The sequence below is a fragment of the Onychostoma macrolepis genome, chromosome 04 (genome assembly GCF_012432095.1).
Source record: "Onychostoma macrolepis isolate SWU-2019 chromosome 04, ASM1243209v1, whole genome shotgun sequence".
NCBI classification, from domain to species: domain Eukaryota; kingdom Metazoa; phylum Chordata; class Actinopteri; order Cypriniformes; family Cyprinidae; genus Onychostoma; species Onychostoma macrolepis.
In genome coordinates, this window is record NC_081158.1 from 34,159,537 (window position 1) to 34,174,607 (window position 15,071).

General features: G+C 35.8%; 3 protein-coding genes across 4 annotated transcripts; all 3 read left to right on the forward strand.

The window, feature by feature from the left end:
* Positions 1-536: 536 nt before the first annotated feature.
* Positions 537-6,812, forward strand: pwp1 (PWP1 homolog, endonuclein). Its single transcript, XM_058773341.1, has 15 exons — positions 537-695; positions 791-849; positions 1,003-1,178; positions 1,985-2,070; positions 2,166-2,262; positions 2,349-2,459; positions 3,563-3,690; positions 3,859-3,923; positions 4,004-4,100; positions 4,423-4,484; positions 4,570-4,681; positions 4,758-4,848; positions 5,816-5,937; positions 6,009-6,114; positions 6,199-6,812. The coding sequence occupies exons 1-15, from the start codon at positions 630-632 to the stop codon at positions 6,279-6,281; spliced, it is 1,461 nt and encodes a 486-aa protein (XP_058629324.1). The 5' UTR covers positions 537-629; the 3' UTR covers positions 6,282-6,812.
* Positions 6,813-7,509: 697 nt separating this feature from the next.
* mrpl42 (mitochondrial ribosomal protein L42) lies at positions 7,510-8,824 on the forward strand. Of its 2 annotated transcripts, none has more exons than XM_058773704.1 (5): positions 7,510-7,816; positions 8,059-8,119; positions 8,280-8,364; positions 8,451-8,614; positions 8,704-8,824. In XM_058773704.1, exons 1-5 carry the CDS (start codon positions 7,636-7,638, stop codon positions 8,747-8,749), a joined length of 537 nt encoding a protein of 178 aa, XP_058629687.1. In that variant the 5' UTR covers positions 7,510-7,635; the 3' UTR covers positions 8,750-8,824. The 2 variants fall into 2 exon arrangements, with proteins under 2 accessions (XP_058629687.1, XP_058629686.1); XM_058773703.1 differs by having other exon boundaries at positions 7,513-7,816; positions 8,056-8,119.
* Positions 8,825-9,748: 924 nt separating this feature from the next.
* On the forward strand, positions 9,749-14,126 carry ube2nb (ubiquitin-conjugating enzyme E2Nb). Its single transcript, XM_058774255.1, has 4 exons — positions 9,749-9,871; positions 10,926-11,172; positions 12,006-12,146; positions 13,337-14,126. Exons 1-4 carry the CDS (start codon positions 9,842-9,844, stop codon positions 13,381-13,383), a joined length of 465 nt encoding a protein of 154 aa, XP_058630238.1. The 5' UTR covers positions 9,749-9,841; the 3' UTR covers positions 13,384-14,126.
* Positions 14,127-15,071: the final 945 nt, after the last annotated feature.

Consider the following 15,071-nt stretch of genomic DNA (forward strand, 5'->3'; position numbering starts at 1 on the left):
TACTTTTGTATCTTGCACTACCATACCTAAATTGGATTATGCTCATTTGCACTGCCGACTGTTGTTTACATTATCAATGTTTACATTAACATTTTGCACCGTATGTCTAATTGTAATATGCAATCACTTCCACTGCACTTTTACACCTTGTTTATAGTAATAGTCATCTGTATATATATATTATATTGATAGTACATATCACCTGTAAATTCTGTTTATACTAATAGCCATCTGTATATTTATTCACTATACATATTCACCTGTAAATTCTGTTTATATTAATAACCATCTTTCTATATATATTTATACATATATTCAGTACATATCCTTGTCCTGCACTTATTCAACCATTGTATATCCTGCACTTGCTGCTATTGCACTTCTGGTTAGACCTAAACTGCATTTCGTTGCCCTGTACCTGTACTTGTGTAATGACAATAAAGTTGAATCTAATCTAATCTAATCTAATTATTAGTTTTGTTTAGTAGAACTATAACGTTCCGCTCTAGCACGATTTATTTCTGTGGCTCGGCGCCGGTGTGACGTCATCAGGGCGCGTCGCAGTGACGACTGCAGCTCGGGGAATCCTCGTGTGATGTTTTATCGTCCTAAATCTGTACGAATAAACCATGAGCTCTCAAATAACGTGTGTCGGATGGGTGAAGCGCGGAGTCGCTAAAGAAACGCCGGATAAAGTGAGTCTGTCACGTGATTGTGTTTATAGCGCATGTTTCTGTGGAGTCGCACACGTGTTTGGGTTTTAACTCGTTACTCGAAATCATCGTTACAGGTTGAGCTGAGCAAAGAAGAGCTACAACGCATCATATCGGAGGCTAAAGAGGAGTTAGGGTGAGATTTGAAGTTTGAATCGCTTACTACTGTTTTATAGCAGACTCGAGTAAAAACAATAATATCGCCAGTCTTAAATCAGTTGAGACCAGCCCATCTAGTGTGATAATGCCTGTAGGTTAATTTTATGAAACTTCTGACTGATTTCTCCAGGGATCCCGGTGGTGAGGAGGAGGAGGAGGAGGTTGATGAAGGTGTGGTCAGTGGTCTAGATGTCAGTGAAGAGGCATCAGCTGTTCCGTCTGCTAGTGAAGAAATAAAAGAGGAGGAAGAGGATGATGAGCTTGCAGAGTACGGACTGGAGAAATATGATGATGAAGAAGATGTCGGTATGTCATCCCTAATTGATTGATCTGGCTTCAACTCGTGACGTGTTTACATTTTTGAACGTTAAAATACTAAAACAGTCACTCATTGATCTCTCAACCAATGGGGTGAGATTAGGGCGGGGCTATCTGTTCGCCTGACCAATAGAATGCAGCAGTGTCCGCCCACTTTTTTTAGCGTCGCTGGTTCTGTACACATTTTTTCATTCGTTTGAATTTAACAAGTCAAAACAACCAGCTGCAGGTGAATCACAATAATACAAAGTTGGATTTGAAGCAAAAACGTTTTTATTGTCCTTATTGAGGGAAAGAACTACAATCACATTAAACGGTTCTAATGACAGTGAATTAAAAAGGATGGCGAAAGCTAAAATTATACATGTAAGGTTAATTGTGTATATATAGAAACGTTTATTGTGGTGCTTCATGTGAGTGGGCGGAGCTCAACACTTCTTTGGCTTGCTGAGACTCTCTGATTGGTGGAATGTTCTTTACAGCATTATGGGTAATGTAGTTTTCCACCAGGGATTCCACTGTTAAGCATGGTTATTTAAAAAATAAGTAGAAATAATGTGGGCTGATGGCTTTAACAAAAGCATTAACAGCCTCTGAGCTCACAGTAGATCTTTGTTTAACAGTTTTCAAGTTACTGTTAAAAATCAAGGGAGAAAATAAATGGCATTTTTACTTCCAGAACCTGGTTATTGCTATCTGTAGCAGACAGAGGGAATGTAAGAAACCTGTTTGATATTTGATGATGATAAAGATGGTGCATATACTCACTTTTTGCTTTTTCTTCTTTTATGTAGTTACGTCAAATCTTGGAGACAGTCTGGCAGGACTGACAGTGTTTGGCACTAATGAAGAGGATCCGTACATCACCATCAAAGACACAGTGAGACACACTAAACACGCTCAACTTGAAAAATCGAACGTTTTATAGTTTATCTGATGTATCTGTGTCTGTCTGACCCGCGGTGTGTTTTGCAGGATCAGTACGAGCGGGAGGATTTTCAGATTAAATCCACAGATAACCTGATTCTAGCAGGACGGGCCGAGAAAGACTGCTGTAACCTGGAGGTTTACGGTAAGCAGTGTTATTGAGATACTGTATAACCCTGCTCTGGACTGAAGAGCTCGTCTGATGTTGATTGATTGATTGTGTTTTGTCAGTGTTTAACTCCCAGGAAGACTCTCTGTATGTGCATCATGACATCCTGCTGCCTGCGTATCCGCTCTGTGTGGAGTGGCTGAACTTTGACCCCAGTCCAGAGGAAGGACAAGGTGAACATTTGAATTTTTGAATCATCAGATATTTATGTAAATATTTTGTGTAGTAGGAAAATTTGCTGAAGCGTTTAAAGGATGCAAAAAGAAAGGGGATTAGACGATTTTCAAAATGAAAGCAAAGCAAAGAAGCTACTATATCATAATCAATAATCTTAATCAACCCATATTGATTTCTGTGATAGTCAATATCTTGGATAGCAGGGTGATATTAGGGAAGATATATGAAATCACAGTACTTTAAAGACAGTACAGAAAACACATGCATAATTGCTGAAATTTATATTTATTTTAAATAATATTTACTAAATTAGAAATAAGTTGAAAATTAATTATAACATATAATTAGGACTTGATAAAAAAAATCTGTAAAATAGGAAGATTTATACTTCAGATGGTAACTTTTTGATTCTGTAATCCTATTATAGTATTTTTCACAAATAAAGAAATAATTAAAAACAAATAAAAAGGAATTAAATGCCTGTGCACTCAGTAGTCTGCTAAGTTTGTGTGCCGTGGGAAGATTTGTGAAATTAAATCTTTCAGATATTCACCTTATATCTGATATTTATATCTGCTATGACTACATGTTTGCCAAATGTTAACGGTAAATGAGAAAGTTTTATAGCATTTACCAATCTGTTACTAATAATAGAAAAGCAAGTGCTATAATGCTTTTTTGTGTACTATTTATTTATTTTTTTTAAAGTTCTGTGTAATAATTTATTAGTCAGAACTGTTCAACAGAGAAGGTAAATTAATGAAGACAGAGAATGGGAGCTCTGTGCACTCATGTGCTGATAGCACTGTCAAAATAAAAGTCCTGCTTCTGACTTATCGGCCAATGCCGGAAATTTTTTTTTTTTTTTTTTTAATCTAAATTTTTCCTTTTTTTTTTCTTTTTCCATTTGTTCTTGTGATTTCATATTATTATTATTATTAATAATATTAATTAATTAAAACTAAAACCACAAAAAAAAAAACCACTGTTGTTTTAAATAAAATAAACACTAAAATAAAAGACTGAAAAACAATCTTATTTGATTTCATTGAGCAGCAAAGCCAGCATTTCTCACTTTCACGCGTGTGTTGTGCTGCAGGGAATTACGCGGCCGTAGGGAACATGACGCCTGTGATTGACGTCTGGGATCTGGATGTTGTGGACTGTTTGGAGCCGGCCTTCTCACTCGGCAGCAAGAAGAAGAAGAAGAAAAAGAAGGCAAAGAAGGTGCTTGTTTGTACTCAAGTCGCTTAAATGGTTCAGAACCTAAATTGTGGTATTTTGTCCTGTCGTTAATGTTGAATTTAGCATTCTGAATGCTGCGCTTTGTAAGGGTCATGATGTTAGATGTTTTAATTTCTTGGTTCAGAAGTGTACCGTGTTTGTGTTTTGAAGGCGGCTGAACCTGTCGAAGGACACACGGACGCTGTGCTGGATCTGTCCTGGAACAGACTGGTCAGGTGAGACCGCTGAGTGTTTCTGAAGAGCAGATGTTTTTCTTCATGTCGTCGTCGGAGTCTGATGAGTGTTTCTGGTGCAGGAATGTTCTAGCGAGCGCGTCTGCGGATGAGTCGGTGATCCTGTGGGATATAGAGAAGGGAAAACCAGCGGCGACCCTCGCCAAACACACAGATAAGGTACTGATTGAAAGAAGGCTCTTCTGCTCAAATACAGAAAAATTGTGAAATATTTTTACAATTTCAAATAACTGTTTTCTTTGTGAATATATAGTAAAGTGAAATTTATTTCTGTGATCAAAGCTGAATTTTCAGCATAATTTCTCCAGTCTTCAGTGATCCTTCAGAAATCATGCTAATATGCTGATTTGCTGCTCAAGAAACATTTCTCATTATTATCAATGTTGAAAACACTTAATGTATTTTTGGAAACCTTGATAAATCTATTAAAGATTTTTTGAAACAGTTGCTTAATAAATTTTGATCTGATTTACTATCACAGGTTCAGACGCTGAATTTCCACCCGTTTGAGGCTCAAACTCTCATCAGCGGATCATATGACAAGTAGGTCATGATGTAGAATATGACTTGACCAATCAGAGCGCAGCACGACTGAGCCTGACCAATCAGAGCATTGTGTGTGTCGCAGGTCTGTGATCCTGTACGACTGCCGCAGTCCAGACGACAGCCATCGGATCTGGCGCTTCAGTGGGCAGGTGGAGCGCGTCGTTTGGGATCATTTCTCTCCGTGTCACTTCCTGGTGAGCGGCCGAGCCCTTTGGTGGATTTACTCTGAACTCTGACCTGTGATGTGAATAATTAGTGTGTGTGTTGCAGGCGAGTACAGAGGACGGCTTTGTTTATTGTCTGGACGCTCGTTCGGATAAACCTGTGTTCACGCTCCGAGCTCACGATGGAGAAGTTTCAGGTCAGTCGCACTCACATTAATATATTCATTGCTTTGCAATAAAATAAAACTGAAAAAAAAATTAAGCTTATTTTATTTCAATTAGTTGCCAAGGCAACATTTCTCATTTTTATTTAGTTGAAGTATTTCACCTGAAGTACTAAAATATCTCAAAACTATATAAAATAAAATTAAAATTAAAAACCATGTAGACAAATTTCAAAAATAAATAAATGAATATAAAAATAACAAAAAATGCTAAACTAAATAGAAACTTCTTAAAAACTGTAATAAAACAATTCATAATAAAATTTAAAAATATATATATATATTATTAAAACTATATTAGTATATCAGTGATACTAAAATAATGCCATCTTTGTTTACTAAAACTAATACCATAAAATACATTTTAAATAAAAGAAAACATTAAAAAAACTTTTAATTCAGCTACACGCAACATTTCTCATTTTTGTTTAGTTAAACTTGAAATAAAATAACTAAAACTGAAATAAAAAAAATAAAAAAACGTGTGTGTGTGTGTATATATATATATATATATATATATATATATATATGTATATGTGTGTGTGTGTATAAAATAATAAAACAAATGGGGAAAAACGTTTAATAAAACGTTAAAATTGAAATTAAAACAGGAAATATAGTTAATAAAACTACATCAACAAAACAAAATGCGTCAATTATAAAAAATATATAATAATATATCTGATAGTAAAATAACAAAACTTTTTTGAAGGAAAAAGATTTTAGTTGATATACTAAAATAACTCAAATAAAAATTAATAACGGATATTATTTTTAATATTCTTTAAAAGACAAAAACACAAAAAATGAACAAAACGTAAACTGAAATTAAAATGAAAACAACCTATTAATTATTCTGTAATAATATTAATCTTAAATATTAATAAAAACTGTCAATAACGCTGTCTCTGATGATAATAGCGTCGTGATGTTTTCTCAGGGATGGATCTGAGCAGTCAGATCCGCGGCTGTCTGGTCACGTCTTCAGCGGACAAACACGTGAAGATCTGGGACATCATGGGAGACAAACCCACCCTGATCCACTCCAGAGACATGAAGATGGTGCGTATCTGACACACGAGCATCTCACCGCGTGAAAGCGGCTTTGTAACACGGCTCTGTCTCTCCGTCAGGGCGTTTTGTTCTGCGGCTCCTGTTGTCCGGATCTGCCGTTCATCTATGCGTTTGGAGGACAGAAGGATGGGCTGCGCGTCTGGGACATCAGCGATGTTGCTGCAGGTGTCAATCTCAAGTGTCTCGTGAGGATCTGTGTGTGTGTGTGTGTGTGTGTGTGTTGTTAACTGTAATCTGTTGTATCTCCAGTTGCGGAGGCTTTTGGCAGCCGGGAACGTTTGGTGGCGAATACAGTATCTGGAGCGTCCGGCAGTCACATGGACGTCTCATAACCACCTGCATAACACAAGACTGAATCATCGACGCACAGACGACACAGAATCATGGATCAGTGCTTCATAATGAATATGAACAGCATCTGTCAATATACAGAACAGATTTATCTTCTGAAAAGATATCTTCTGATGTATATGTGCTGATATCAGAACTTTGCTGTCTTTGACAAATGTTTGAAGCCGCTTTCCTTTGAGGGAATCTCAATGATGATTGAAATTTCTCTCCATATTTCTTCTTTTAAAGAAGAGTATAAATAATTATGATACATAATTTCCAATGTAAAACTATGGAATCCAAGGCATTTGTCTTACTCTGTATTTCAAAATTATTTCTGTCACCATTTAACTATTCCGAACTGATCAGTTCTGAAAAACAAATGTTTTCATAAATGATTATTGAATAAAACGATCTCTATTGTGGTGTTTCGCTGCCCTCCAGTGGACCAATGCGGTACTGCTGGTGTTGATAAGTTGTTTTTTTTTTCCCCCTTTAAAATACAATCTTTCACAAATGTTTGTGAAAACTAATTGGCTTCATGATTTAGTTTTTTCCTAATGATTCAATTTTATTTCATCCATGATTTTATTTGATCCTTTTGAATAAAACGATCTCTGTGGCGGTATCTCGCTGCCCTCCAGTGGCGTACGGCGGTACTGCTAGTGTTGATAAGTTTATTTTTTACTCCTTTAAAATACTATCTTTCATAAATATTAGTGAAAACTAATTGGTTTTGTGATTTATTTTATCCTAATACTCTGTGATAATCCGTTTAATATAGTTACGTTGGGAAACTGGAACCGCAACTGGATATTTTGGCCGCCAGATGGCACGCCATGCATTACAAAGTTAATACATTATAATAAATAATTAATAATAACAATGAATACCACGTATCTTAACGAAATAAAAATATTAAATTTCATTGAGTCACAGTGGAGTTTAATTTTGTTTAAAAAATATATATATATATATATTATTTTTATTTTTCTAAAGGTGGTTTGTAACGCGTGTTACGCTTCTTCCTAGTGGGCTGCGAGGTGCTGCAAGACACCAATTTATTTTATCTGTAAATAATTGTTAATATTATTTATTTTATTAGTTTATTTATTTTTCCGGTCTTATCGATTAAATAAAGCAATGGGACCTGAACGGAGGATTGTTTCCTACCCGGAGGAATATTTGTGTAGCGCACTGTCTGTAATAGTTCCGCTAGAGGGCGCTCTAAAGTTCAAAAACCCAGTTCCTCGTTGAACTTCATTAAAAAATCAGGGCGTATTTTGAATCGAATTTCTTGACAGTTCGGGTTATAACAACAGAAATAAACAAAACACACAAGAAAGATTAAAAATTATGAATTCATCTAATAATATAGTCCGAAAACGTTGCAAAACGTGTCTTTGTTCCTCTAACTTCCGTTTCCCTTCCACTGATTCGGTTCTATTAGCGGAAAGCATGGCGTCGGGTCACATCAGCAGACTGGCTAACCTGTTTAATCGCGTTAACACCAGCAGAAATATTAGACAATTCAGAGGTGGGCTCTCATAATGAAAAACAGTCACATTTTGGTTATAAATAATATGAATTTGTACGCGTAACTACTGTAAATGTGTTGCAAACACAGCCAGAGTGTAGGACTGTGCTGTACTGTATAACCTACAACATTTCTGACCTTATGAATGAGTGATTTTGTGCTGTTTTGGCTTGTATGTTTTTACTTTCAACTCAGAGATTATAACAAAACGACAAAAATGTGCTGTTTCTCGATTTCAGCAGGAACTTTTCTGTCATCTCACAACAAATCTACTGTCAGAGGTTCACCCGTAAACGACAACAGGTCAGTGTTTCCAGTGCATGCATAATGTCTTCATCAATGCACACTTAATTGTTCAGTTACTATGATGTATCTGGAGTTATTGTATGTCAGACTTCACCCATATCAGATAAAGTGTCATTGTGTTGCTTCATTTCTCTAAAATGCATCGTTTCTGTTTCAGTAATGTGGAAATCGCAGTGACATCTGATGGAAACACAATAGTGTGTTATCATCCGACAGAAGACGTGCCCTATGAACTCACACAGGTGCGTATGATGGTTTGTGAAGGTGCAGGAGACAGGTTTGTGGAGATGTTGTGCATAAGTGTGTGTGTTTTGTTTGTCTCTTGTAGCCGATCGTCAGGCCAGACGCTATCAGAGATCATGCAGAAACCCACGAGTTGGTGCTCAAATCCAGACTCGGTAAAGAGGTTTTAAATAACAAACAGGCCCCGACCATAGAGGAGCTCAGTAAGATGTTTTACACCACCAAACACCGCTGGTACCCCGTCGGACAGTGAGTTTGCATTCTCTACTGGACAAAAACGACATATTCTGCCTCGGTTCAGTTGAATGAACTGGTTTGTGTTTCTGTTTTCACTACAGGTATCACAACAGACGCAGAAACCCAAATCCACCCAAAGACCGATAGTCCTGGATGGTTCTTCTGTCTTCTCTAATGTTCTTTGTACATGTACTGCTTCACATTAAATAAACCCTTCCTTCACCTATTGGTTTAATGTATTGTGTATTATAATTTATTTGTTATCAATCATATTATAATTAACTTAAACCTTGAAAAAAATCTATATTTGAAATAAAAATTTTACTTTAATTGAAATAAAAAATAAAGTTAAAAAAGGAGTTGTCAAAGCAACATTTATCATTTTCATTTAGTTTAAAATTAGAAATAAAGAAGTTTTAAATTAATGAAAACTAAAATTGAGGAAAAATTGGATTAAAGCTATAAAGAGATATTTAAAAAAACATAACGAATGACAAAATAGAACAGAATTCAAATAAAAACAGAAAATCTAAAAATCAAAATAGTTAATGTTAACCATATCAATTGAGTGACTGACTTATTAATTTTTTAAAAATTAAGCACTGAAGCTCAGAATTAAATACTGGCAATTTGTTGTTTATTCAAATATTGATCAAAATTGTCTCACAAGTCATGTACATGTTTTATTTATCTTTTTATTTTCTTATTTTTGTGATGTCATTAATTTGGTTAAAACTTGTATTTAATAGATAATTTACTTGGGTAAAGCAAGTTTAAATAGCACATTACATACACAATTAAAAGTGCTAGACATAAAGAGGGGTTTAAAATAATCAACAGATGCATAACAACTAAAATGAACAATATAAAAGTAAAAAAAAAACGTAATTAATTTAAAATGCATTAAACAACAAGGAAAAAGATGTAAAAATAACCATAACAAATCATGAACAATAAAAAGTAAAGAAAAAGTATTAATAAAATAATTAAAACAAATAATAAAGGAATAGAAGAATACATGTATAAGACTATACAGTGTTTTAAGGTGGAAAAACATTTAAACAATTAGACACGCACACGCAAAATTGTAGGCACTCAGAGGAAAAACTACATTTCCCAGAAAACCTATTCGGAACAGACGATGACGATTTTTACCGGAAGACTTGCGCGCATGCGCTGTCAACCTCAACGCAAGGAGCAGGGACCGGGCCACGGCGCAAACCGCATTAATAAAACGAGATGGCTGGATTGCCCCGCAGGATTATTAAGGTATGATTCCCATAATGTTTGTCTTGTGCGTTCCGTTGCGGTATTTGTGCGCGCAGCGAAAGCAATGCGTTAAAAATGAAAGAAAACGGCACGTGCTGCTGCTGGCCCGAGCTCGCGGTGCAGCAGGGAGGCTCCCTCGCGCTCACTGTTTCAAACATGCACACTGCATAAAATACATGGGAATAGCCTTCTTAGAAAGAGTGGCATCAGAGCTTTCTGGTTTGTAAGCGAGCTGCGAAGCGCGTTTGTCCGCTGAGAGACTCTAGGTGTGTTTACAGATGCGGATCTCACGCGCTGCGCTGGGAAACACTCTGGAAATGTGTGCATGTGTTAGCAGAATATTCCGTGTAATGACAAACAGGAAATGAATCGAACTGTTTACAAAGAGTGTATGTCGTAAATATGTGGTTAGTGATTTTTAAGTACACAGAATTTCACCACTGTTTGCGTTTTGTCTACACGATTCTAATCTTGCATTGCAGAATTTTAATTGTCAGCATGTCTGATCCACACTGCAGTTTATTCTGGCCAAGAACCGCCCACTTAGACAGGAGGAGACCGTCTGATTGACAGTTAAACAGACCAATCACAGTTCACTTACGCAGTCACGTGCCATTTTGGCGTTGGTTTATCTTTAATGGATTATAACACAGTAAATCAAATAATTGGTGTCAGATAGCATGACAGGAGTCTTCATGAATTGTGAAAAGTGAGCATAAAAAGTATACGTAATATCTTTACAGAAAGTACTGATAATTTCTTAGACATCATTCTGCTTGTGGATATTAGTTTGCTTGCTACTAAGTGCCTCTGTACATTTTTTTTTAAAGCATTTTATGGACAAAAAGTATTCAATGTAGCTGCAGGTACTTTCTAAATGTGTTTTGCTTTCATGCAACGGAAACCAAATAAAGTTAATCAGTATCATTACATTTATATTCATGCATTTGGCAGATGTGAAGCTACTTGCATTGCATTCAAGGTTTACATATGATCAGTTCATGCATTCTAACCCATGATTTTGGCATTGTTTCACATGTGTGTGTTTCGACAGGAGACGCAGCGCTTATTGGCTGAGCCTGTGCCTGGAATCAAAGCGGAGCCTGATGAGGGAAACGCTCGGTATTTCCATGTGGTGATCGCTGGGCCGCAGGATTCGCCCTTTGAGGGCGGGACATTCAAACTGGAGCTGTTCCTCCCAGAGGAGTATCCCATGGCTGCTCCCAAGGTCCGATTCATGACCAAAATCTACCATCCTAATGTGGACAAACTGGGCAGGATCTGTCTGGACATCCTGAAAGGTTATTATAGTGTTTGTAAAGCCTGACATATGAAAAATAGCCTGATATATATATATATATATTTATTTATTTTTTTTAAATAGAGCAGTTTACTTAAATTTGCATATGTGTTTCATGTTTTGTATCATATTTGATATATTAGGATTTTATGGTGCATATGATACAATGAGAATGAGATGCTGATATTTATATGGACAAAAAGTATGCAATTTTGTAATGTAAATAACCGACATCTCTTATAACAGTATAGCAGATACTTGCATAAAATGATCAGTCAGCACTCTGTATCTCCAATAATATGTCTTAGCAAGATGATATTTACATGATTAAAACATATAATACAACGCAATCCAATGATGATTGAGAGATTGAAGAAATAAGCGCTCCTCAGAAGATGTGAGGTGTTTTGGATGCTTGTGAAGATCATTCCTTCGCTGAGGAACAGTGAAAGTAAAGCTTACGTTCCTCAAAAGATCCTGATGATCTTTTTTTTTTTTTAAATTATTGATGGAGAATCAAGTAAAGCTGAGCTGCTTCAGTCCAGTAAGTGTTCATCTGAAATATTACTCAAGATGATAAATATCAGTCGAGATTTGACAGTAAAAAACACATGACGCTCGAGCTGAAGGTAGACGTTTGCACAATTATACTAAAAGAGCTTTTACTAAAAACTACCAATCAGACGACAGAAGGCATGTAGTATATTGTGTGCGACAGGTTTAACAGCAACGTTTTGATCATGTTGATCATTTAGAGCCCTTCATGTATCAGATACAATGCTGTAGGCTTTATATAGAGCTCATGGTCACATGTCCGTCTCTTCTCTCTTGTAGATAAATGGTCTCCAGCTCTTCAGATCCGTACAGTGCTGCTCTCTATCCAGGCTCTACTAAGCGCTCCGAACCCTGATGACCCACTGGCTAATGATGTCGCTGAACAGTGGAAGAGCAACGAGGCTCAAGCCATTGAAACAGGTGAGACCTTCTCATCAGCACTAGCTAGACTTATGTTGTGTAATTACTTGTACTTGTTTGGAAGAAATTATTATTTATTGTTATTGCCCATATAATAAATATTTAACTGAGATGTTTCACCTCTGTGCTCCTTTTGCCAAGACGGGGAAGAATATCTCTCACTTATTTTATTTCTGTTCCTATTCCAAACATTTCTAGCTTCATATTTCAGCATCCTTATGTGTTTTTAGTAGTGCTTGCAAAATACAAGTTTTTGTGTACATAATATGTGTGTGTGTACTGTGTATATTAATTATGTATATATAAAGACACACACATACAGTATATATGTAGAAAACATATATTTACATGCATATGTTTATATTCATATAATGTATATTATATATAAATATATTTAATATATAAACAACATTTTTCTTAAATATATACATGCATTTGTGTGCATTTATATATACATAGTACACACACACACATTATGTACACACAAACTTTTATTTTGGATGTGATTAATCGTTCCCCAGCACTAGTTTTTAGTTAGTAGTATTTCTGTAATTAAGATCTTTTTCATTGTGATGTCTTAAACTTCATTTATATGATGGGTTAATACCATAGTCACAAAACAAGATACATGTATTTGCTTCAGATTTACATTCACATTTATCATCACTTAAAATCTCCAATAAAAATACTTTAAGAACATTCCACCTTACAATAGACTTTTTTTATTTGTATTTATTTATTTATTTTAAAACTTGCATCTCTGACTTATTTCCACCATATTATATTTATTTATAAAAAAAAATTTAAAAGGTAATTGCAATATTTTCTCACAATACAATCTTTTTTTTTTTTCCAGTTTATCTCTCTCAAAATTGTAAAAACAATGCCAGAATTGCAAGAGAAAAAGTTGCAATTACATTTAAATTTTTTGTGGAAATTGGCTTCCATATTGCAATAAAAGAAAAATGGATGAATCTGAAAAAAACACAAAAAAAAAAACGGGTTCAGCTCAATTCACTCAGTAATCAAAAGGAAAAAATAATGAAACCCATTTCGATTTTTTGTTTTGTTTTTCTTTGTAATTTTGTGATTCTCATTACTGTATTATGACAAGTTTTATGAGATTCATCCAAATCAAATCAGTATGATCTTAATTAACGTCCTGGAGGGTGTTTCTCTCTCTCTCACAGCCCGAACATGGACCAGGCTCTATGCCGGCAACAACATTGAAGTTTAGAAGAAGGAACCGGTGGCATCACGTGAGAGAAGTGGAACAATCTCCTCCAGTCTTCTTTTGCATTTAAAGGACACTTTCTCAGACAAATTAAAACAGCAAGCGAAAAAAAAAAAAATACGATTCAAAAGCAACTACTGCAGCCCTTTGGGTGAGTGTTGGTGTGTTCCTGGTCAGAGCTAATGTTCGCTCCACTATATGATCTCTCTGCTTCTGGGTTCGGCCAGGAAATGACGTGTGGTGATGGCCTGGGGTTTCCCAGCGTCCCTTGCGTGGTCACTACACTGGACCCTGTCAGAATGTGTAGTACAGTCTCTATTACAGTCATTAGCGCAGTGGATTTCACTGGAAACTGATTGTAGGCTCCAGGCCCTGCATCCAGGTGGATGGTTCATTTTTGTTAATTTCATTTTTGTGTTATGGGGTGTAGAGGGAGGGCCTGTTAAACGTGGGATGCATATATGCTGCTTCTCGGTCAGGGACAAAATGATGTGAATTTCTTTTTTTTTTTTTTTACCTTTTCCTTCCTGTGAAACTCTTCAGTTCATTAAACGCATGTGGTGAACCCGTCTATATCATTGCCTATCTGACAGAACCCGCTCTGACGTTGTTGTATTCCAAACGAAACGTGTGTGAGTGTCCGTGTAAAGGTTTGTGTTTCGGCTGGAATGGAATCTGTATGACTTGTCTGGGAAAATTAAATCTGTAAATGTTCAGTTTTAGTAAAAATATTTTTTGTTATGTTATTTGGTTTGTTCTCTTTATTTCTGAGGGTTTTTTACAGTTTCCAATCTGATTGTTATGGTAGCTTGTGACTGCCACGGAATTAAAAAAAGCTATTTTATCTCGCAATTCTGAATTCAGACTTTTCTCAAAATTCCACATCTCACAATATTGGCTTTTTCTCGAATTCTGAGTTTGCATCTCGCAATTTTGACACTTTTTTTGGAATTCTGAGTTTATATCTTGCAATTGACTGTTCGCAAAGACCCGCCCTCCTTAGTTACTGTTGCTATCTCCGACAAACAATGCCGCTCTCACACTACGCATGTTCTCACGCAGTAAAAAATAGAGACAGAGCAGGTTAATTCTGGTATGAACTCTCAACTTTCAAAGTTTGTCATTTTTAAAAAGATAATCAAACAATAAATAACGTTTTGTGGCTCTTTAATTACAGATCACTGTATTGCCTCAGTTAAAGCGCCACGTGAACCAATCGTCTTTCATATGTACTTAAAGCACGAAATGAACGTGAATGAACTCTGCGAATGGTCAATTTTGGCTTTTTTGAGTTTAAACCTTGGAATTTTTCATTTAGTTTATATTTCACAGTTTTAGCTTTTTTCATGGAATTCTAAGTTTACATCTCCAAATTTTGACATTTTTCCTGGAATTCTGAGTTTGCATCTTGCATAAAGTGATTACAATTTTTATCTCTCACAATACTGACTTTTTTCTTAGCATTGCAAGTTCATGTCTCATAATTCTGACTTCTCAGAATTGCAAGAAAAAGTCAGAATTGATATTACAAAGTCACAATTACCCTTTTTTTTATCCTGTGGTGAAAACAGGCATCTACCGATTGTAGCTTGAAACCTCTCAGCAGATAAAAAATACAGTTCATGTAAAATATAATTCACAGTTTGAATGGCATGAATACAAACACTGCAGGTGTTTAATCTCAACGACTA

Coding starts and splice junctions, on each gene's coding strand:
- pwp1 (XM_058773341.1), top strand. CDS start 630: ATGAGCTCTCAAATAACGTGTGTCGGATGGGTGAAGCGCGGAGTCGCT. Junction 850..1,002: donor GAGGCTAAAGAGGAGTTAGG/GTGAGATTTGAA, acceptor TGATTTCTCCAG/GGATCCCGGTGGTGAGGAGG. Junction 3,691..3,858: donor AGAAAAAGAAGGCAAAGAAG/GTGCTTGTTTGT, acceptor TGTGTTTTGAAG/GCGGCTGAACCTGTCGAAGG.
- mrpl42 (XM_058773703.1), top strand. CDS start 7,636: ATGAATTCATCTAATAATATAGTCCGAAAACGTTGCAAAACGTGTCTT. Junction 8,120..8,279: donor TCACCCGTAAACGACAACAG/GTCAGTGTTTCC, acceptor TTTCTGTTTCAG/TAATGTGGAAATCGCAGTGA. Junction 8,615..8,703: donor CGCTGGTACCCCGTCGGACA/GTGAGTTTGCAT, acceptor TTTTCACTACAG/GTATCACAACAGACGCAGAA.
- ube2nb (XM_058774255.1), top strand. CDS start 9,842: ATGGCTGGATTGCCCCGCAGGATTATTAAG. Junction 9,872..10,925: donor TGCCCCGCAGGATTATTAAG/GTATGATTCCCA, acceptor GTGTTTCGACAG/GAGACGCAGCGCTTATTGGC. Junction 12,147..13,336: donor GGCTCAAGCCATTGAAACAG/GTGAGACCTTCT, acceptor TCTCTCTCACAG/CCCGAACATGGACCAGGCTC.